The sequence below is a fragment of the Xyrauchen texanus genome, chromosome 33 (assembly GCF_025860055.1).
Source record: "Xyrauchen texanus isolate HMW12.3.18 chromosome 33, RBS_HiC_50CHRs, whole genome shotgun sequence".
Classification (NCBI taxonomy): Eukaryota; Metazoa; Chordata; class Actinopteri; order Cypriniformes; family Catostomidae; genus Xyrauchen; species Xyrauchen texanus.
Window position 1 is genome coordinate 4,158,001 of NC_068308.1, and position 24,835 is coordinate 4,182,835.

Consider the following 24,835-nt stretch of genomic DNA (forward strand, 5'->3'; position numbering starts at 1 on the left):
TTATCTCATTCTTCCTCCTCAAATCACGTCCTCTCCAGTTCATGCTTGGACACCCCTGGCTGGTAATCCACAGCCCTCACTTAGATTTGTCCACTAGTGTTGGCCTGGAGTTCATTCTGTTTTTCTAATGGTTTGTCTTCTGGTGTTTCCCCTGTAGAGTTTTGTTCTGTGTTGCATGATGAGCCGGTGGCCTTATCTGGGGTGCCGGTGGCTTACCATGACCTGAGGGTGGTATTCAGTCGGTCCTGCACTGCGTCTCACCCTCCTGATCGCCTGTACAACTGTGCGATTTAACTGCTACCGGGTACTTTGCCACCACAAGACTGGCTTTACTCCCTTTTGGTTCCAGAGAGAGAGGTCATGGAAAGGTACATCAATGATTCTCTGGCAGCCGGTATCATCCATCCTTCCTCTTCACCGGCAGTATTGGGTTTCTTCTTTGTGAAGAAGGATGGTTCGCTTAGACCCTGCATTGATTATCGGGCTGAATGATATCACAATGAAGAATCGTTATCCTTTGCCATTGATATCTTCAGCTTTAATGCCTTAAATGCAGGGGCGACCATCTTTACAAAGTTGGAGCTGCGCAGTGCTTATCACCTTGTCTGGATTAGGGAGGGGGATGAGTGTAAGACAGCCTTTATCACAACTAGGGGGAACTTTGAGTACTTGGTTATGCCTTTTGGCCAATGCCCTGGCTGTCTTCCAGGGGCTCTTGAACGACTTGCTTCATGACATGGTCAATCAGTTTGTTTATGTTTAGTTGGATGATATTCTGATTTTCACCCAGAATATCCAGGATCATGTCCAGAATGTCAGGAAGATTCAATGGCTGTTAGAGGTCTGGCTCTTTGTTAAGGCAGAGAAGTATGTTTTCACATACAGTCATTTCCGTTCCTGGGGTTCTTCAATTCGTCTGAGAGAGTCTGCATGGATTCCAGCAAGGTCAGTTCCATTTCAGATTGGCCAACCCCAGATTCACGGAGAGCAGTGAAGAGGTTTTTGGGGTTTGCCAATTTTTATCGGCAGTTCATCCAGAACATTAGCCAGCTCACCACTCCTCTGACAGATCTCACCTCCACCAAATTTCTCTTTAAGTGGTTGTCACAGGCTTAGTCCACATTTCTTAAACTTAAAGAGAGTTTCTGTTTGGCATTTTTATTTCCCCTGATCCCTAGCGACAGTTTGATGTGGAGGTGGGTGAGTCGGAGGTGGTCTTGGGGGAGGTCCTGTCACAACACTCTCCCTCGGACAAAAAGATGCACCTGTGTGCATTCTTTTCACATTGTTGATTGTTCCACAATCGGTCCTCACACATGTCTGACTTTTTATAGCTTGGTTTTATTTAAAATTTCACAGCTTAGTCCCACTTTTCACATACGTGTACAGAATTTTTTTTGTCTAAAAAATGTCGTTTCTTATGGGCTTCTAGTTACATATCAAAAAGGGGAATGGAAATTGCACACAGCCGTCACTCTCAGGTGTCAGGAGGGTATAGTGTATATTGTTATGACTTTTTTTACTACCTTTACTTTGTGGCACTTTACCGTTATTTTAAGAGAAAAAGAGTCTTCCATTTCATATACCACATATGCTGTTTGAGATTTAAATAAACAATTTGTGGCACGGAATAAAATATTTTATTAAAAGCTTATTCCAGATATTAATAGGATATTTATCACCTGTGGAGTACTATTGTACAATATTATTGTATACTATATGTCACCAGATGGCAGATATATAGCCCAATAAAGTCTGAATTTCACACCGTACAATGCAGTCTAAAACCCTAGAGCTTCATATATAACAGCCAAATTAACTGGATTTATTTCAGCCAAAAATTATGGTTTATTTAAAAATGATTTGGTAGCATAATATTTACTATATAGGCAGTAATTCTGAGCATTTAGACATATAAAGTTAAATTTAAATGATACCCTGTTTCATTGTTAATAGAACCAATCTAAGGTACATGCATATACTATCCCTGTAGGAATTATGTTATCCTAATTGAGGAGGAGACTATTCACAGCAAACACCTACACCCCCAGACCAACATAATAACTAAAGAAATAATTAAAAAAGGAAAGCTACAAACTTGTGATGAACTTTTCAATGCTACCATAATCTGTAGCCTATGCTTTAATCCAAATGTATTATTTGTTGTAAAATTGTGAATTTATTTCAAACATGAAGACATTTTCCACGTCCATGATCACATGATCAGCGTTTTACTGGAGCGACAATAAGATTTCCATTTATTAATCATTTACACACCATGCCCGTCACCCATGGCCAGCCACATGCTCCGCCTATGCTTATTTGCCGTAAAACAAATTAACCAGGTTTAAAATTAATAACATTAAAATATTGAATTGCAAGCAGAAATATTTGAAAATCTAAATTTTAGCCTACATAACTGTGTGCTTATTATATTTAATGAGGGAAAGAACTATACGGTACTCATCCCATAACAAATTGCGAATGATGTAGGAACATTTTAATCCAGAGGTTCTTAAATGTTATAATCTAAGAGCCATCTAAGAAATCAGGGAAGAATCTGTGTTTTAATCTACTCAATAATAATTGTTATATTACACACAAAAAAAAAATATTAAATGAGGCAAGCTTTCACAAATGCTCTTTGCAATGAAATTAATTCAAATCCATATAAAACATGATTTGCCCTACACAATGAACAACAAAACATTTGCCCTACACAATGAAATTTGTATATCTTTTAAAATAGTCTAATACAAATGTTCATGGAACTTGTGGCTTTCATTCAATACATGCGTATAGCAGCCCACACTTAGGAAACACTCGTTTTAAAATCTTTCAATTACCTTTGCACTCCAGCCTTTATCATCAGTGTGAATGGTAACCTAAAATGTATATTTTCTAATACCTTTCATACAAGGTTACAAATTAAAATGTGCATTAGATCTCCAGAGGTTGCATTACCTCGACACACCTAGTGGGATAGTCCTTTGCCTGCAGCTATCCAGCAGCCATTCAAGCACCACTACATCCATTTTCAAGGCACGAGAAAGGCCAAAAGCAGCTAAATCTAGGTAGCTAAAAGCACTGCAGGCACAATTTAAATCAACTCTTGAGGCATTGCAGGAAAATAATGATGCTCTAGTTGAGGCACATGTATCAGAGTAAGCTTTGCTGGAAATGGAGCACAGCCTCGAGTCTCGATTCCCCTCCTGTAGAGGAAGCAAGGGACATACTGCAGATTGTGTCAGAGCACATACCAATGTTAGTAGTGGTGCACTGTCACCGAATAAGATGAAATATGTGCTGCCACTCCTCCAAACCTCTTGAATGGACCATTCAAGAAATTAGAAATATATAAATTGGAAGGAGTGTGTCATCTGATTAATCGGCCTAACCTTTAGAGCCCTTACTCTATTATCAACACAAGGCAGACACAGTTGTAATAAAATTGATTTTATTTACAAAAAGATAAACAAGGAAAACTAAAAACTACTAAATGTTACTAATATGCTAAAAGATAATATAAATGAAGAGGTAAATAAAGAGCATAATATGGCAAGATGAAAGTGGTTGAATTGGATGTAGCAATGGCAGAGGATGACAATTATTATGGAAAGATAACTTGCTAAATTGTAACGAACGCCGCTCCTCTAGTTCGCTCCGCTTCCTCGAGCTCACACGCTCGCTCCCAATCACCCCCCTCTGGCTCTCACGCTCGCTCCCAATCACCAGAGTATTAGTTTCACCCGCACTCGTCCCAATCACTCGATTATTAGTTTCACCTGCACTGTTCGTTTTCCCCTATTTTTACGCTGCCATTCGTCTCACTCGTGTTGGATATTGTTTAGTTTACCCCTTCGCTTTGCCAGCTCTAGTGTTCCCCTAGCTCCCCTGTCTATTCAACTCGCTTGTCTTATTCTACTTCCTATTCTGATTTCCCCGGCTTCGACCTTACGCTTTCCTCGACCACTCTTCTGTAGATTCGCCCCTTTGCCATACCCTGATTCCCCGGCTTCGACCTATCGCCCCCCACTACTACTCTTCTCTGGATTTGCCCTTTTGTACTTTTGCCTGCTCTTTCAATAAAAGCAGTTTTTATCTACATTGTGACTGTCTCTTATTGTGCGGGTTACAGAATAACCAACCCAACTGAAGACAGTCACAATGGAACCCACGGAGGATTTCCGCAGCTCGCTAGAACGGATTTGCACAGCGCTTTCTGCCCAACGATCTACGGTTGGGAAACACGACCAAACACAGCAGATACAGGAAATACTGCACGCGGTACGTACTTTTTCCGATCAATTTCACCCTGTTCCACCTGTATCTGCCCCCGTACCCATTGATGTTCCCACCGCATTTCCCAGCTCCGCGAGCTTTCAACCCCCCAAGAGGTTTGACGGTTCGTCGGAAGCTTGTCAGGAGTTTTTAATGCAATGTAGTGTGTACATGACGTATCACCCCCTTTTACGCACTGACAGTGAGAGAGTACATTTTTTAATCTCACTGCTCTCGGGTAAAGCACGTCAATGGGCCACTGCATTGTGGACTGCCAATAGCCCCCTATTGACTTCTTACGATCAGTTTTGCCACCAGATTGCCGTGGTTTTTAATCTCCCGGCAGCTGGTAGGGATGTGGGCAGCCGCCTCGTGTTTCTGAAATAGGCATCACGCACAGCCGCAGCCTACGCACTTGATTTCCGCACCCTTGCCGTGGGTAGCGGGTGGAGCGACCCCGCTTTGTTGACCGTCTATCGCCTGGGTTTGAGTGACCAGCTCCAAATGGAATTGGCATGTCGAGGAGAGTCGCTGTCGCTGGAGAACTACATTCAGCTCTCCATAACAGTGGATAACTTGCTTCGTGACTGTACTTTTCGCACCCCCTCGGTCGTCCAAGAGCTTTCAACGGGCCTTAACTCGTCTAAACTCATCACTCCCGAATGCTCTCCCAAAACCGAACCCATGCAACTTGGTCGCGCTCCGTTAACACAGGCAGAACGAACTAGACGGTTGATGCAGAACCTCTGCCTGTACTGTTGCGCTTTGGACCACCGTGTTACCTCGTGCCCAACCTGTCCCCGACGTTCCCTCTCCAAAAGTCAGGTGAGAACGTCAGTCATTCTCAGCATTACCCAGAAACAAGTCTGCCTCCCTGTAGTGTTGAGTTTTAACGATGTCTCCTTTTCTACCCCAGCCCTAGTTGATTCCGGGGCAGCGGGGAATTTTTTAGACGATGGCTTGGTCCAAAAACTGTCCATCCCACTCAGTCCGGTCGTGCCACCTCTCCGAGTTAATTCTCTGGATGGGGCACCCCTCGGATCGGGTCTTATTTCCTTTCGGACCATGCCATTGTCCCTCCAAGTGGGCTTATTTCACACAGAGCTCATCCAGTTTTTTATTGTGCAGTCACCTAGAGACCCAGTGGTCTTGGACCACCCCTGGTTAGCGCTTCATGACCCCCACATTTCCTGGCACACGGGGGAGCTGTTTCGCTGGACCGACCACTGTTTGACCCATTGTATTTCCCTTCCAGTGTTCTCCACCTCCGTAGAGAGCCCTGAAGTGAAGTCTCCGGTCTCCATCCCTCCTGAGTATGCCTCCTACGCTGATGTGTTCGAGAAGACCCAGGTTAGTCTTCCCCCACACCGTAGTGTGGACTGCGCCATCGATCTCCTTCCGGGGTCCCCACTCCCTAAGAGCCGAGTATACCCCTTAACGCTACCCAAAACCAAGGCTATGGAGGACTACGTCGATGAGGCGCTCAGTCTGGGCATCATTCGGCCGTCCACCTCCCCGGTGGCGTCCGGCTTCTTTTTCATGGGCAAGAAGGATGGCGGGCTTCGCCCCTGCATCGATTACCGAGCCTTAAATAAGGCTACGGTGAAGTTCACCTACCCCCTGCCTCTCATCCAGCCGTCCCTCGAACAGGTCAGTAAGGCGAAGATCTTCACTAAGCTGGACCTCAGGAGCGCGTACAACCTTGTACGCATCCGCAAAGGGGACGAGTGGAAGATGGCGTTCATCACCACCAGGGGGCACTATGAGTACTTGGTGATGCCGTACGGCCTCGCCAACTCCCCCTCGGTGTTCCAGTCGTTCATGAACGACGTCTTCCGGGACATGCTAGACCTCTTCCTCGTCGTCTACATAGACGACCTTTTAATTTACTCCTCCACACTCTCTGAACACACCGTTCACGTCTCGAGAGTGTTACAGAGACTGCGAGAACACGACCTGTTCGTGAAGGCAGAGAAGTGTGCATTTCACCACCCCTCCGTCTCCTTCTTGGGCTACGTCTTGTCTGCTGGAACTATGGAGATGGAGACCGACAAGGTTGCCGCAGTCCTGTCCTGGCCCGAGCCCAGTACGCTCAAAGAACTCCAACAATTCCTGGGTTTCGCCAACTACTACCGGCGTTTTATTAGAAACTTCGGCAAGATCACCGCACCGCTCACGTCCCTGACACGAGGCAACCCGAAATACCTCACTTGGAACACACCCGCACAGCAGGCCTTCCAGGCCCTAAAGGAGGCCTTTACCACCTCCCCAGTTCTCCAACAACCCGATCCCACTCTCCCGTTCGTGGTAGAGGTGGATGCCTCAGAGGTAGGGGTGGGAGCTGTACTCTCCCAACCACACAGGACTCCCGCCAAACTATACCCTTGTGCTTTCTATTCCCAAAAACTGTCCTCCCCCGAACAGAACTACGACGTCGGGAATAGAGAGCTGCTGGCCATCAAGCTAGCCCTGGAGGAGTGGCATCACTGGTTGGAGGGCTCTAGGTTCCCTTTTGTCGTTTTCACCGACCATAAGAACCTGGAGTACCTTCGCTCAGCCAAGAGGTTGAACCCTCGACAGGCCAGGTGGGCGATGTTCTTTACCCGCTTTAACTTTTCTGTTACTTTTCGCCCGTGCTCCCAGAACATCAAGGCTGACGCCCTCTCTCGTCTCTTCAACCATGGCTCGGAACCCCCGGGGTCGGAGAAAATCCTCCCCATGTCGTGTGTCGTCGCACCCGTTAGGTGGGAACTGACGGAGGCCATCCTACAGGCTCAAGGCGACGAGCCCGCGCCTCCTCAAACGCCCCCCAACAGGATGTATGTACCCACCATTATTCGCCCTCAGCTGATGCAATGGGTTCACACTTCCCTCTGTTCTGGCCACCCGGGGATTACCCGTACTACCGAACTCCTCGCTAGGAGATTTTGGTGGCCCTCGCTCAAGGACGACATCCACGACTATGTCCTCTCGTGTCCAGTCTGTGCCCAGTCCAAAACCCCTCGTCACCTTCCCGCAGGACTCCTCCAACCGTTACCTATCCCTGACCGACCGTGGTCCCACATCGCCATGGACTTTATTACCGACTTGCCCCCTCCGACGGCTGGACCAAAATCCTTGTGGTAATAGACCGTTTCTCCAAAATGTGCCGCCTGATTCCCCTACCCGGGTTACCCAACGTGACACAACTGGCCGACCACATGATCACCCACATCTTCAGAAACTTCGGTATTCCCGAGGAGATCACTCGGATCGGGTACCCAGTTCACGTCTCGCTTCTGGCGAGCCTTCAGTGACAGACTGGGTATCCAACTCAACTTCTCCTCGGGATACCACCCCCAGACCAATGGCCAGACCGAGCGTCTCAACCAGGAGATTGGCAGGTACCTGCGAGCCTACTGCGCCCAGAACCAAGACAGCTGGCACACCTATCTCCCCTGGGCCGAATACGCCCAGAACAGCCTGGTCAGCTCTTCTACATGTCTCACCCCTTTCCAATGCGTCCTGGGCTACCAACCACCCCTTTTCCCGTGGGAAGCTGATCCCAGTGACGTTCCGGCGTGGATGCCTGGGCCCGAAGATGTGCCCAGGTCTGGAGAGCCACCCATGACCGGATACAACGCTCCACCCAGACCCAGAAGTCCAAGGCAGACCGCCGACGCCGTCCTGCGCCCCTGTTCCATCCGGGCCAAAGGGTTTGGCTCTGACCGAGACATCCGCCTCTGTCTCCCGTGTAAGAAGCTAAGCCCCAAGTATGTCGGCCCTTTTAAAATTATTAAAAGAATAAACCCTGTCACTTATCAATTACTTTTGCCACCCCGCTACAAAATTTGTCCTGTGTTTCATGTTTCCCTTTTAAAGCCAGTGCACTATAGTCCCATGTTCTCACCCACGGCAGCCCAGACACACCCTCCACCACTCGATGTCGGAGGTCAACCCGCTCTATACGGTCCGGGCCCTGCTAGACTCCCGACGCCGGGTGGCGAGCTGCAGTACCTGGTCGACTGGGAGGGCTACGGACCTGAGGAACAGTCGTGGATACGGTCGAGAGATGTCCTGGATCAAGCTCTCAAGCTAGACTACCATCGCCAGCATCCCGATCGTCCCAAGACCGCTTCCCAGAGGTCGTGCTCCTCGCAACCGAGTGCGGCCGTCCAGAGCCGTCCATAGCAGAGGGGGGAGTACTGTAACGAACCCCGCTCCTCTAGTTCGCTCCGCTTCCTCGAGCTCACACGCTCGCTCCCAATCACCCCCCTCTGGCTCTCACGCTCGCTCCCAATCACCAGAGTATTAGTTTCACCCGCACTCGTCCCAATCACTCGATTATTAGTTTCACCTGCACTGTTCGTTTTCCCCTATTTATACGCTGCCCTTTCGTCTCACTCGTGTTGGTTATTGTTTAGTTTACCCCTTCGCTTTGCCAGCTCTAGTGTTCCCCTAGCTCCCCTGTCTATTCAACTCGCTTGTCTTATTCTACTTCCTATTCTGATTTCCCCGGCTTCGACCTTACGCTTTCCTCGACCACTCTTCTGTAGATTCGTCCCTTTGCCATATCCTGATTCCCCGGCTTCGACCTATCGCCCCCCACTACTACTCTTCTCTGGATTTGCCCTTTTGTACTTTTGCCTGCTCTTTCAATAAAAGCAGTTTTTATCTACATTGTGACTGTCTCTTCTTGTGCGGGTTACATAAATACATTTAGCAATTGATTTAATAATAATACATTTAAGTTTCTGATTTCTAATGAACAAATAACTCAAATATTATTTGCTAGACATTTGATACACAGGTTAGGGAACACTGTAGGGAACATTAGATAATCATAAAAAGTATACACTAATGCCAAGATCTCTGGAGAGAAGTTTGGATAGTGATATATTTATATTCTGCTTGATTGATCGGTGGGTTCTATGATAGCGACGTCTTCCACTGGTGGTTCAGGCCTTATTACAGTGGGACACTGTAATACATTACTGTATTCCATTTGAACAGGCTTGAACACGAAGCTGAGAAATGCTGGTCTCCTGAAGCATCAAGAGGATTCTTGCGATCTGGAACATGCAGATGCAGTCCTAATGTTGGCACAAGTCTGAAACATGCAGATGCACAAATTTTGAAGGGAAGGATTGCTTGCCAGAAATAAACCTTGTCACTGGTATCTCTGTAGTTATTTCCCTGGTATGGGGACTTCGAACTTGGCATGGCTATTGTTTCTTGTAGTGAGACTTGATACTTGTTCGATCTTCTACTGTCTCTCGCTCTGTGAATTGGAGACTCTGAAAAGAAGATGCCGAAATTCGATGTTTCTCAGGATGATCTAGAGACACAGAATTTTTAGTGTTACTGTTATGTCCTTCTGACTTGCTAGCTGGAAACTCAGATGAAGGGTGTGGCTGATTGTAAGGATGCTTTATACCTTCCTGATGAGGAGGAGATTCCAGTGTGGCACCTTCCTGTTTCAGGATCAAGATTGGCAGCTGACATCAAAGGGGGGCCCACACAGTGTGGTCCACCCTCCCTTCTCTGTGTGGAACTAATTTGCATTTTTTAAAGTACACAAATCACTGCCCTTAAAGTTTGTCTATGCATTATTTCTTTTTCAAATCACTTCCAAAATATTCTTGGCATTGGTCTGAATGCATAGTCTAAATATTATACTGAAAGATTAAATATTAACCATGCATTCATTTATAACTTAATAGTTACATTTTTGTGAACTATTGTGCTAATCAAAAAAGTGCAATTTCATAAACAGTTCTGTGAACAAACATGGATTGGATGTGTTGCAGTTGGTGCCCATTTTAAGAGTAAAGCTTTAAGGTTTGTCTTTGTGGCTTCTTTATTTCAGCTTTTGCCACATGGTAAGTTGATGTTGCTTCGAGAGGTCTTGAGGAATTTTTATTGTCCTTAGCTCAATCCATACAATGGAGGATTTAAAATGTTGCACAGGATTTTGCAGATCACTCATTGCAGACCACTCATTGACCATTGAGAAGTCCTTTCCGATGTGTGGGTAGGTCCAGGGCCTTCTTTCTGACTTTACTTTTTGGCAGTTGTACATACAGCTTACCTGATAACTGCTTGGCAAATATTTGTGTTGGTCACAATCCATTCAAAATGGAGCCACTTTCCCTTGCCTTGACAGTTAGGGAGGGCCTCTGCCATAAACTGAGATTCTTGGAATTTTATCCAGTTGTTCACCACAGTGGCATAATGTGAAATTTAGCATTATGGAAAGGTTGATTTAAAACCAAATGTAGTTTTTTGTTTGTTTGTTTGTTTGTTTGTTTGTTTGTTTGTTTGTTTGTTTGCTTTGTCTTTGTCAAGTTCCAAATAAAGAGAAAATTAAATAAGAGGAAGTAGTTTTCATTTATAAAGTATTTAATACACTGACTGGATTGTTAAAAAATAGGTATTACAATATTGTTATTTAATATATAAACCACATTTTGAACTATGTTGTAATATGTTGTGTATCATTAACGTGATATAAAATAATTCATATTGTGATATAAGATTTTGGTTATATTGCTCACACCTAGAGTCTGCCTCACCTGACCAGTGGCAAAATGTTCCTACAGATCTTAACCTAGCAGCTCTGGACAGCACTACCATTTCTCTAACTTCATCACTCTCATCAGGTCAATAGAACGGCTAATCCACAAATCTTGGTCTTTCTCCAATCCCACTCAGGATAGTAGCTTCCGAAGATGTTTTGTTTGCATCAGTAATCCTTTTGAGGAACAACTTCAGAAAGCAAAGATATGTGTGTTAAAGTATGACTTGTATGAATGTTACCTAGCAGAGATGAAGAGCATCACTGCAACACATAGCCTTCCTCAAAAGAGCATGTCAAATAAATTATCTTCTGTCATTGACAGCAATGGTTTTCTTCATGTTGAGGCTGTATAATGAAGTCTAATCTAGTAGCTTGTTGTAATGTGGTTTGGGTAAACTTAGTAAATGTACCAGTAAAATGCAGGTAGGCAAGGCACAAAGGTAAATAACTCAGATATCTTTAATGATGAAATAAGATTCACCTTCATAAACATCAGCAAACACATTGAATGCAAACTCAAAACTAAGTAATAAAGCACAAAACCAAGAGAACTTAGAGTGACAAACAAGCATAAAATAAAGCACAGGTGTGCATTAAGATTGACAAACTTATGAGAACAGGAACTAATGACCATAACAGGGAAACCTAATGGGAACTTATCCCATTAAGTGGCCATCTGGCACATGGCCCTTCTCACAGGACCCTCCTTCCGCCTTCTAGGAGTGGCATTTCATGTTCCCTCAGAGTCCTTAGAAATTCAACTCCCTGATCAATTCAAGGTCTAGAATGATGCCATCCATGACCTCTCCTCAGGTCCATAGCCCTCCTAGTCCACCAAATATTGTGTTTTTACCTTCACCTGCCAAGAACTTAAGATGCATTGAATAGTGTATGTTGGTTGCCCCAGAATGATCCAAGGGTCTGGAGGAGGTTGAACAGTAGGAGACAGAGGACTACAAAGCAAGGGTTTCAGTCATGAGATGTGGAAGGTGGGATGTATCTTTAGTGACTGTGGCAACTGGAGCCTATTGGTGACAGGATTCATTTAAGAATCTTAAAGGAATGGATTCATCTAGGGGCTAGTTATCTGGATTCCACCATGAGTGGAATGTCCTTAGTCAACAGCCATGCCCATATTCCAGGACGCAGCCTAGCCTGCATCGTTGGTTAGTTGTTTGGTTAGATCCGGGCTCTCTGCCAGGTTCGTCTGCATTACTGGCCAACCGCTCTGCTGATGGCACTCCTACCTCCAAGATTTTTTCTGGAAACAGAGATGGCTGAAAACCATACTGACATTCAAATTGGGACATATCTATGGTGGTCTGATGAAGGGTATTCAGACCTTGTGGAAGCAATCTTGGGACCTTGTTTTGGGTACATACTTTACAAGCTCAGACGACTGATCTTGTGTTTTTTCCATGGTGGGCCACCAGAAACATCCTTTGATGAAATCCAAGATTCTTGTTATCCCTGAATGCCCTGTCAGACATGAGAAGTGGGACCTCTGCAATACACTAGAAGGAACAGTGTTAGGGACAAAGATGCAGCCTGGAAACTCATTACCTAGTTCAGGATGATGTCTTTGAGTCCATAGACTCCATCTTTCTTGCCAACAAAGAAGAAAACAGCAACAGTGGATGAAGGGGATGTGTGGAAGCCTTTCTTTTACTGAATACCTCCAACAGATCATGATATTCAACTGGGACTCAGGACAGTTTGTAAACCTTTTGGAACAAGTAGGGATTACTTGGGACTCTGAATACTCTTGAGTGCTTGAGAACAGGTGTTGGAGACTTGAGAGAGGACACTGATGGCTCAGGAGGGGCCGAGGACCTGAGAGGGGTCACTATAGACTCAAAAGAAACAGAAGGTTTGAAGAAGTCACTGGGGACTCAAGAGGGGTTGTAAAAGGGTAGGTCTTCAGACAGTTTGAAATGCACTTCTCATCCCATTCTTTCAGGGTTCCAGTAGGCCAGTCAAATTGAGGTTTGGGTTGTGCCAACCAAGGAAACTCGAGAATAAGTTGAAGCTCTGGGAAGTGAATAAGGTGAAAATAAACCTCTCTAGATGTTTATCAATGTGCAGGGTAAGTGAAACGGCCACATGGTGGATGTTTCCGCACTCAATGGACTTCCGTCTAATGCAATGCAATATAATGTCCTTTTTAGAGACATTCACCATCAACGCTTCTACAGGGAGCCTAATGATACTTGCAGTACCACAGCTCCCAATATGCATATTAAGCTGTAATTAACTGAATATTACTAATGATTACCGTGAACATGCCTAGTCCACGGATACCATCTTCGATTACCTTTTTTTACCATATTTCTGGCATTTTCGCTTAGCTTGACATGCACCTTCTCTTTCTTTAGGTTCTACTGAACTAGCATGCTCTCAAGTGCATGTGCTTCTACCACTGGTAGCAGTCTGGGCGTTCTTGTTCTTCATGTATAAACACTCAAATGCTCTGGGAATGGCAGCGGCCAAAGCGTACGACTGTCAGCTGAGTTCTCTCTCCCACTCTGCAGTCTGGCTCATTTTTATTTCAACAATCTCTCACTGCGAACATAGAAACAACAATTAACAGCAATTAATATAATTTGAAAACCCTTACCGCCTTCTCTCTCCCCAGACGAACACTTGAATATGCCCTCGCCTCCACATACCCCCACCGTCCGACTCAGGCAGGGGGAACTGTCCGGCTTGCCCACTCCCTCTCTGGAGAGAAAGTCTGTTACAGCCATCTGCACCACCGGCCTGTGGACCACCTCGAACTTAAACGGCTGGAGTGCTAGATACCAACAGGTGATCCGTGCATTGGCATCATTCATGCAGTGGCACCATTGGAGCAGTGCATGGTCTGAACAGAGAGTGAATGCTCATCCCGGCAAATAGTAGCGGAGAGTGAGGACCACCCACTTGATGGCCAAGCACTCCTTCTATATGTTGCTGTACTTTGAGAGATTCTGACTAATGTACAACACCGGGTACTCCTCCCCCTCCACCACCTGGGAAAGTACAGCACCAAGCCCCCTGTCTGATGCATCCATCTGCAAAACAAAAGGGAGAGAGAAGTTAGGGGAATGTAGAAGTGGCCCACCACAAAGTGCAGCTTGTACCTGCAGGAATGCTTGTTGGCATGGCTCCATCCACTGGACTGGGTTTGGAGCTCCCTTTTTAGTGAGATCAGTCAGCGAGCTGGTGATGTCCGAATAATTAGGCACACACATTCGATAATAGCCAGCCAGCCACAGGAACTGTAAACTTATTTTATAGTACAAGCTGTCAAGTGTGATTTTGCTTGGATTTGAGTCTATTCCATAGTTTTAAATAAGAACAAGCCCTTTAATATGACCTGCCCCAACTTCTTGTTTCAAATATTAGGAAGGAAAGTAATTTTACAAACCAAGTATTATTTATATTAATTTGTCAAACCATATCATGGGGTGATGCAACATCACACCAATGGAACTGGAATTTAATATTGTGTGACCTCCGGGGAGTCACGTGACGCCATGCGAGGAGCTGACGTGTAAACGGCGAGCTATGTGCACTTTGCTAGTTTTTAAAAATGTGTGTGTCATAATCCAGTGAGATTCGATACACCCTGCTTCATATCTGTTCTTTGAAGTCAACATGGCAAAGAATTCAAAATCTTTGGCCTCTGGAGATATTAAAAGACACTTATGTGCTCAAGCTGAAACCTCAGACAAGCCTGCAGGCTAAGGACTGGACGGTGCAACGGGAGAAATTCAGCAGTAACTGGATAGCATGTTTGTGATGTTGACAAAGGATGTTGCTGACTTAGAGGATCTTGCTGTAATACTTTGATCGATTACTGCGATGAAAATTAAATTCTTGTTGGTTACAAGAATCGGGGACATTGAGAGATGGATCGATTATCTAGAATCATCAGAGAGAGAATTAGCTGCTAATCCGCTAGTGACCAAGATAGATTTGGAACACGTTTTGGAAAAACTGGAGGATTTGGAGAATCGTAGCCGGCGAAACACTGTCCGAATTGTTGGAATTCCTGAGCATGAAGAAGGTTCTTAGGGGTCGGATCATACAGTATGCTGCATTCAACAAAAAATTCAAAACACAAGAACTTGTGGAGTTGGAAGGGAATATAAAAATGCAGAGGCAGGTCTGCAGTGTCAAATGTCCACTGATGGCCTTAGAGAATTGACCCGACTGAAATACAGTTATAAAAATATTTTGTCATGGAAGGCGGAGTTTTGGAAAGAGTCTTTTTCTACCATTCCCTCAGTGAAATCTGCTGGTGGTGAAATATTTACCTCAGCCATTGATATTAATAATGCTTTTAAAGAATTCTATCTTGATCTTTATAGTTCCACATCTTTGTCCACCAATGAAGATATTAGAAAGTTTTTGGAAAAATTCAAACTCCCTAAACTGATGACTGAGCAAAAACATTCTCTGATTCTGAAATAACCTTGGAGGAGCTTGCTGAGGTAATCAAGGCCTTGCCTACAGGCAAGGCTCCGGTGCTAGCGTTTTTTTTAGATCTTATGCTACAAAACTGGCTCCACTTTTGTTAGAGGTTTATACGGAATCATTAAAGAATGGAAAGCTTCCATCAACCATGACACAAGCCTGGAAAAGTCTGATTCTGAAAAAGGACAAAGATCCAAGTGAATGTAAGAGCTAACGTCCAATTTCCCTGATCCAGCTAAACGTAAAAATGTTGTCAAAAATGTTGGCTAACCGATTAAGTTATGACATCTCTTATACATATAGATCAAGTGGAATTTATTTGGGCTGCAGCTCTTCTGATAACATTAGGTGTCTAATTAATATCATGTGGTCAGTGGTGACTGAGCAGACTCCAGTCGCTGCCATCTCACTTGACGCTAAAAAAGCATTTGATATGGTAGAATGGGATTATCTTTTTGAGATTTTGGATATATACGGGTTCGGGAAGATTTTTATTGGATGGATTAAATTACTTTATAGACACACGGTAGCTGTGGTACAAACAAATTGATTAATTACAGATTACTTTACTCTGAACAGGGGGCACCTCTCAGGGTTGTCCTCTTTCCCCATTATTGTTCTGTCTTGCCCTGGAACCATTAGCTGCCACGATAAGAAGGGAAGATGATTTTCCAGGTGTGATGGCGGGAGATATGGTAAATAAGCTTTTGCTTTACGCAAATTATGTTTTATTATTCATCTCCGACCACACTAGATATATCCCTTGCCTCCACAGAATTATTTATTCCTTTTCTAATTTCTCAGGATAAAGAGTTAATTGGTCTAAATCCGAAGCTTTGGCTCTGACAGCGTACTGCCCATTAACAGGTTTTCAGCCAGGCACTTTCCATTGGCCCAAACAGGGCATTAAATATTTGGGCATTATATTCCCAGCAAATTTGTGTGATTTAGTTAGAGATAAGTTTTTTGAGCAATGTGGGCAGGTGGGCTTCATTAAATGTATCTATGATTGGAAAAGTTACTTTTATTAAAATATTGTATTCCAAAATTCAACTATCTACTACAATCTCTCCCTGTATATGTCCCCCTCTCTTACTTCAAGCAATTTGATAGCATAGTGAAGTCCTCCATCTGGAATGGTAAGCGTCCCAGATTATATTTTAATAAATTACATAGGCTGATTGACAAATGTGGGCAAGGCCTACCCAAGATTTTGTTTTATTATTATGCATTCGGTCTCAGACATTTGGTTCATTGGTCGCTTCCACCTGAGAGAGCCCCTCCCTGGTTTGATATTGAAAAGGAAGTTCTTGACACTATTATTCCACTCCAAAGCCTTTCTATTAAACTAACAGGAGAAGTTAAGTCACACCCATTTATTTCGCATTTGCACGAGGTATTAGTGTTTAATTTGGACATTTATTTAAATGTTGCCTCGAGCATATGGCTAAACCCAAAGTTACGTATTAATAAGTCCCCATTCTGCTGGACAGAGTGGATTGTGAGGGAGGTCAATTTGCTTGGTGATCTATATGACAGTGGAGTGTTGAGATCATTTGAAAATGTTGTCAAAAAATTCAGGATACCCAGATATCAGTTCTTTAGGTATTTACAGTTGCGCCACCAGCTCTGTACTATTTTTGGGAGTATTTTTGGCATACACCTCCCCTAAAGGGGCAGATATTCTAGAAGTGGTGATTACTGCTTTTGGAAAGGGTCATGAGGCATCAGTGTATTACTCCGTTAATTCAGTGTCTGGGGGACGGAGCTTCATCTTCTCTCAAGAGATTATGGGAGAGAGATTTAAACTTGGTATTGAAGGAGGTAATGTGGGCTAGGATTCTAAAAAACATCAAGTCTGCAGCTAGAGATTCAAGTGTGCGTCTGATGCAATTTAAGATTTTGCATTGATTATATTGGACACCCTCTAGATTGTAATAACCCACCTGCCGGCGATGCAATTCAGAAGACGGGGACACAACCCATGTTTTTTGGGGATGTGCTAAGTTACAAGAATTTTGGTTGAGGGTACAGAGATTTATGTGTGACCTATTGGACACACAATTTTCATTTTGCCCCAGACTATGCATCTTAGGTGATGGAGCAGTTATTCATTTTGGGGATATCCACATAAAGTTGGGTCCTAGCCGGGGTTATGGTTGGAAGGCAAATTATTCTTAGGGGGTGGAAGATGGGTGGGGCGCCCTCATTTCAGGAGTGGTGCAGGGTGATGGGCAGGGTGGCAGCATTTGAGGAGGCGAGTTTTAGAAGTTTGGGAAAATGGGATTTGTTTAATAGGAAGTGGCCTTTTTGGAGGGTTCTCAGGGAGAGGCAGTGGAGAGGGATTTTTGTTGTATTGTAAGTGACCACTGTAGTGCGTGTTTGTGTAGGGTGGGGGTGGGCGGGTTGTATCGGGGGAGGGGTTTAATTTATAAACATAATTTATATGTTTATTTGTGTTGTAGATGGAATCAATAAACATTAAAAAAAATAAATTCAAAAAAATAAAAAAATACTGAGTAACTTTCAAGTTAAGCAACTCTTTCTGAAGTTCAAATCACACTTTTGAAGGTTTTTGGATATTTTTTACCTGTAGGGGACGCACATTTCAGAGCAGACGGAGTGGTACTGCATACATTGAGGGCATCTGCTCGGCGACACGAGGAGGAGGAGTCAACGAGGTAAGAGTTTTACACTTTTTTTTGTTTTGTAGAATAATTATTGAGCTTCGCAATTACTACAGCATCCTCAGGTGTGGTGCAGTGGCTAAAATTCAGAACCATCACCTGAATGTTTGGTGGTTTGAGACCCACAAGGAACAAGGCTTGAGTTATGTCAAGTCAAGTCAACCTTTATTTATAGAGCACATTTAAAAACCAAAGTGCTTTACAGATCAAACAAACTAAATATATAAAAACAGGATTTATGACCATAACGTTAAAAACATTGTATTCTTGAGTAAGGCACTAAGAGTCAACATGAAATCTAAATTTACATTCCTGGTCTTATTGTGCACAATTCATCAGTGTATGTTATTCCAAATTCATCCTAATCTTTGCCATCATTATAATGTAATAACTTGCTTCATCTATTAAACAACTTTCTTTTTTGCTAACGTCACGCTGTTTAAGATACAGTCAATGGGTGCCAGTGTTTTTTCAGGAGGAGAGTAGTCCTGAATGCTCACTTTTCACAATCAATTGATCACTGAATTTATTAATGGCGAGGGCACTCATCCATGTGGAAAAGACAGGTATCTCGAAGCGGTATTACCTTCAGGTGCGCTTCATTGCATACTGCCAACTATGTTAGTTGCAGCACCACTCAACTCGCATGCCTGTTTTTGGGGTCCAGAGCTGGAGATGCTTCACTTCATTAACTGCCATGGTAGTTCTACCTCCTCCACCTTGCTTCATATGACTCTGCTCCACCGATGCCCACATTCTTCACCACTGTGGTTGGTTAATTGAAAATAGAAACACTAGGTGTGGTATCAGGCTTAAGAAAATACATATTTTTAATGAAATGTACATAAAATATAAAAAACAGGGGGAAAACGTTTCCATCGAGGAATGGGCCAGGTTGGTTGACTAATTAGTGAGGTTGACTAGTAAGATTAATATTTTTAGCAATGGTGCTTTAAATGGTAGATGTAACCAGGCCCGCCGACAGGGGGGGACAAACGTGTCTGTTGTCCCGGGCCCAGGTTAGGGGGGGGGCCCAGAACTGGGCCCTCATTAAATTATGGAATAATTGTTAAAAAATAAATAAAATAGGCATATTTGTGGAAAAAATATCTAATATTTGAGTTACATAAAAGCTTTTATTTGTTTTCTTCCTAATTGTCCTTGAAATAGTGGTCAAGAACCCCCGTCCACCCCCAAAACAAAAAATGGTTTGGCCACTGATCAAAATTTGATGTTGTCATTTGATTTGAAGTTCAGTAGGCTAACGTTACGATCAAAATGTCCGGTCAGCACAAGTCTGGTGCTCAGAAAAGAAAAGAGAAGAAGGGAAGAAAATAGAGGCCTTCGAGATGTCCTAAACAAATATTTAAAAAAAGGTGGTGACGGAGAAGCTGGAAGTAACGTTAGTAAAGTCAACGTAGAGCAAGGTAAGAAACAGCGCAGCCAACGTTTATGAGTGTTGTCAAAGACCCGGTACTTCGGTACCAAGTCGGTACTAATTTTGTTTTAAACGTCACGCCACGGTACCAGGTTTCTCAAACCCGGTACTTGATGCGCGTGCATGCCCGAAGCGCGTGCAGTTGCGTCCTCTTCATAAAAGTGCTGAGACATTGCGACCGGCGGTGCTGCTGATGTGGTGGCTGTAAATCCACTTGTTGATAAGAAAGGAGGAAAGAGACACATATGGAAATATTTTGGATATTAGCTCATAATAGCGACGCGGCGCGCTCGTTTTTACAGGCGCGCAAGTTCATTGTTGCATAGCAACGACAGACGCCACGGGAGAGCACGCGCTTGTGGAAAGGAGAAAGCGGTGCGAACTGCGCTCTCCATGATGACGAGGAAGTATTAGCAAAGAATTCATTGATTTCTAGCCCTTGCATTAGCTTTACTACTAGATATATTTATGGAGATGAGAAATAAAAAGCCGGCTGAAATGCGTCACTGTTGGCATCGGTGAACAGATAATGTGCCAGATCCGAGTCTATTTTTGCTGCGCTGCTCATGCTTAATTAAAAGTGAAAGCACACTTTTGATGGACAAAAAATGAATATGATTTCACACAAAAAGTGCCCAAAATGCACAGAGCAGAGGAGAGGAACAGGAGAGGAAGAGCAGAGGAGAGGAACAGGAGAGGAAGAGCGGAGGAGGGGAACAGGAGAGGAAGAGCAAGGGAAAAGGAGAGATCTGGGCATGGGGGGGCCCATCTAAGATTATCTTGTCCCGGGCCCAGGCAAGACTGTCAGCTGGCCTGGATGTAACACTAAAATAATTGAGTGGTGCAATGTCTTGAAGAGTGTTTTTGCGTGTAACAGTAGCAGGGTAAGTTCAAGGAGTTCAATAAAATCCTTTAAGATAAGTTTTGTGCCTTAAATGGTTTAGTTATTTTACGCTTTATCTGCTCCAGCCATCAAAGTGCCGTCCGCTTCTATTAGCTATAAAAATTCTATTTTTATTTAAAGCAAAATCTCTTATGAAACGCGTACTTTTCACAATCAGTTGAATTCCTGATGCATAAAATCAAGTTCCACCTACCTTCTGCCTGTGCAAGGAAACCACTGTGCCATGCAAGAGAAAGACATCAGCCTCTTGAGGAGAGGCGCTTTGTATCGAACAACAGTGGTGACAAGGTAACATTAACTCATCAAATGCTGTTATCCCTGTTAGTGACTGTGCCCCTCCTTCCTCGTGCCTGCTCCAGATGACTGCAGAGTGGTGATCAAAGTGACGAGGAGGCCAACATTCCATCACATGCCTTACATTGTTGAATATTCTGTTGCACTTTGAAATACAGTATGTCATGCCATGCCAGTAAAATTGGTTACGAATATAATTTCATGTTGACTTGCTGTGTGGTACAACATCGTGCTAGCAACACCTAGGTCATGGGTTCAAATTCCCAGGGAACACATAAGTTCCTTGAATGCACTCTCAGTTCTTTGGTTTCTGCTAAATGCAGACATTTTGATTACTTAATCAGGTTGTTAAAAACAGATTGTTCCTCTGATAAGTGTACTCAATCTAATTGACTACTAAATTGCCCACCTGTATGTTTGTGTCAGTATGGAAATGTGGGGCCCATGGCTGTCACCTTGTGCCAGAGTTTAGGTCAGAACCTTGGAATGATGTGGAATAAGGAGCGTGCTACAGCAGGTAAGAATCCTTCCACTCAGCTGAAATAAACCATCCATCCAGTCCTAAATAAATGGAACTACATAAACAAGGGACTACTTATGTGTGTTTATAACAGGTGACTGCAGGTGTCCAGATCCATGGCTCGGTTGTATTATGGAAGATACGGGGTGAGTCAAGCGCAAGAACACAAAATGTTCAGTTAAATAGTTTATTTTCTACCAGAAAGTCTCTGAGAATATAATATTTAACACAAATAAAGTGAGAGAATAGTTTCCTTTGGACCAAAGCCCTGTCCAATGGATCAGTGCTCAGATCCTGCCAGAAGTTGATGAAGGTAGGGGGGGAGAGGAGCTCATCCCTTAGGATGGACAGGACCTAAACTGGTGGTGATGGGGTGTGGGGGGTTAAAACAATGGCAGCATAACAAAGCGATGAAGGACAGCTGTGCAGAACTTATAAAGCATTTGCTGGTTTATGATTGGATGCGATGCCTAAATTGAAAATATGATGTGATGCTTACTACAAGTCTTCAAAGAATACAAAGAATAAGTCTGAATGAAGCAGAAATAATTATGAATGATACAAATATAACCCTGTATATAACTTTGCTAATACAGTATATTTCCCTTGTAAAATGTGCACATAATTGTTCAATAGCTTGTAAGATGTTTTTTTTTTTGGAGGGGGGCACTATTCTGAGTAAACTGTAGAGAATGTTGTGCATGAAAATCCCAGGAGATAAGCAGTTAGAGAAAGTCTCAAACCAGCCCGTCTGGCACCAACAATCATGTCACGGTCAAAATAAATGAGATCACAGTTTTCCCCCATTGGTTGATGTGAACATTAACTGAAGCTCCAGATTCTGTATATTTTAAGCATTGCACTGCTGCCACATGATTGGCTGATTAGATTATTGCATGAATAAGTACGTAGGTGTACAGGCGTTCCTAATAAAGTGTTCAGTGAGTATAAATGTGTCTACGCCAATTAGATATAAATCCGTTCTTCAATTCCCTCACTATATGTAAATTAAACAGAGTTTCACTTGTTGTGGTTATTTTCTTTGAATTTGCTTAAATATGCAGACCTGGCAGCTTTTAGGGCCTGTCTATAGCTAGAGACACTATCATTCCATGCACCTAGAATCACTGATAACATTTTCTTTGAAGCCTATGCATTCTATGCATTGTAAAGGCATTATACATGTATTATACTGCATTCATAATGTATCATAATACACCTTATAATAAGTTATATCTTTGCATAAATAATTATAACTACAGTTATAATACATTATAAGGCTTCCCCTAATCATAGTTATACTTTAGAGTATTATGCATTATAACACAAGCAACATTCAATTTTAACGCAGCAGAAGTTAATAACTTTTATTGTATAAGTGCTGTATATTGTAAACAGTCAAAAGGCTTTACGAAGTCACCATATTATAAGTGGCTTTGCCTGCTGTAAGTAAATTTACAAAAGCAATGTCTTCTTATAAACAGCCATAACATAAACTTGTAACATACAATATATCAGAAGTCAAACTTATATAATGGAAGATATTTATAAAATAAGTCTCCAAATAAGATGCACAAACATTAAAGATTATTGAATAGAGTCCATTATAGAATCAGTTTAATTTCTTTAAATTATTTTTTACTCTTCGATGTGTTTACATTCAAGAAAGTTGGCTACATGTGTGATCAACATATATTGTTTTCCCGAGAGGGAGTTTCTGATATATTTTAACCTTGTAGCTTTACATGTGTTTTTCGTAATATCTCAAAGTTACACTTAATGTGTGTTATTTTGTATTTTGTGCATGTGTAATGTATATAACTGCCAGCATGACTTGTAATGTCTTTATAACCACTTAAAAATATCTAATGGATGTTTATAAGAAGGCATTGTTTCTGTCACTTTACTAAAAGCGTACCTATTACATACAGTATATTAAAAAAAAAATATATATATATATATATATATATATATATATATATATATATATATATATATATATATATATATATATATAGTACAATTTAACTTCTGTAGATATAATTGTTTCTTGTGTTATAAAGCATTATACGGTAATGTATAACTATGAATAGGTAAGGATAATAATGTATTATAATTGTGGTTACAATTATTTATGAGAAGTTATAACATATTATAAGGTGTATTATGAGACATTACTAATGCATTATAATGCCGTTACAATGCATTATAAATATGGGCTTCATAGAAAGTGTTACCGAAATTGATATTGTTTATATCAGAGTGTGCATGTGTCATTTGTGCCGCATACACACAGTGTTAAAAATCTTGATTCTTTGATGGAAAAAAAAACTAGTGTGCGATCAGAAAAATCAAAATTATTTGGCTAAAAGGTTATAATTTACAGTATTTTGAAATGCCCATGATAACAATATTGTGCATGTTAATTACCGTGATATAACATATTACCAAATACCATCATAAGCCTAGTTTCCACCAGACTATTTATGTGCAAATATTCACTCCGGTTATTTACAGTAATAATAATAACACAGCCCTGTTTAATGTGATTATTAAATATGTCCTTGCTAACATTTGTGATCCAGTAATTGTTTTACAATTACCTACCACTAGGTGTCGGTAGGTACCCAGCAACAACTGATAGTTCCCAGTTAAAGAAAAAAGTTATGGTGGACATCTGGAGCAAAGAACAAGAAGAATCAGTGGGTAAATACAGATATACAGCAGTAAAAATCACTACATAACGAATAAAAGCAGATAAATAAACGGATAAATTGTAACAAAATACAATCCACAAACATTGCATAAGCATACCTCAAATTAACAGAGATATTATAATCGGAGCATGTACACTGAGCACCTCAAAATTCTACAAACAATACCCCATAATGACAACGTGAAAGAAGTTTGTTTGAAATCTTTGCAAATTTAAACAAAATACAAATCTAAGAAATCACATGTACATAAGTATTCACAGCCTTTGCTCAATACTTTGTTGAAGCACCTTTGGCACCAATTACAGCCTTTTTTTTGTATGATGCTACAAGCTATGCACACCTATTTTTGGGCAGTTTCTCCCATTCTTCTTTGCAGGACCTCTCAAGCTCCATCAGGTTGGATGGGGACCGTCAGTGCTCAGCCATTTTCAGATCTCTCCAGAGATGTTCAATCGGGTTCAAGTCTAGACTCTGGCTGGGCCACTCAAGGACATTCACAGAGTTGTCCCATAGCCACTCCTTTGCTATCTTGGCTGTGTGCTTAGGGTCGTTGTCCTGTAGGAAGATGAACCTTTGCCCCAGTCTGAGGTCCAGAGCACTCTGGAGCAGAATTTCATCAAGGATGTCTCTGTACATTGCCATTATTCGTCTTTCCCTTGATTCTGACTAGTCTCCCAGTTCCTGCCACTGAAAAACCTCCCCACAGCATGATGCTGCCACCACCATGCAACACTGTAGGGATGGTATTGGCCAGGTGATGAGCGGTGCCAGGTTTCCTCCAGACATGACACTTGCCATTCAGGCCTAAGAGTTCAATATTTGTTTCATCAGACCAGTGAATTTTGTTTCTCATGTTCTGAGAGTCCTTCAGGTGCCATTTGGCAAACTCCAGGCGGGCTGTCATGTGCCTTTTATTGAGGAGTGGCTTCCGTCTGGTCACTCTACCATACAGGCCTGATTGGTGGAGTGCTGCA

The 24,835-nt window shown here is 42.7% G+C and overlaps 1 protein-coding gene across 2 annotated transcripts in view; it reads left to right on the forward strand.

Annotated features, from left to right (window-relative positions):
* Positions 1–24,835, forward strand: part of adam11 (ADAM metallopeptidase domain 11) — a 95,037-nt gene that overhangs the window by 42,497 nt on the left and 27,705 nt on the right. For both annotated transcript variants that reach the window (XM_052102978.1, XM_052102979.1), the window contains 3 exons: positions 17,898–17,982; positions 21,051–21,141; positions 21,239–21,290. In XM_052102978.1, the coding sequence (XP_051958938.1) occupies positions 17,898–17,982; positions 21,051–21,141; positions 21,239–21,290 (228 nt within the window). The remainder of the gene's footprint in view (positions 1–17,897; positions 17,983–21,050; positions 21,142–21,238; positions 21,291–24,835) is intronic.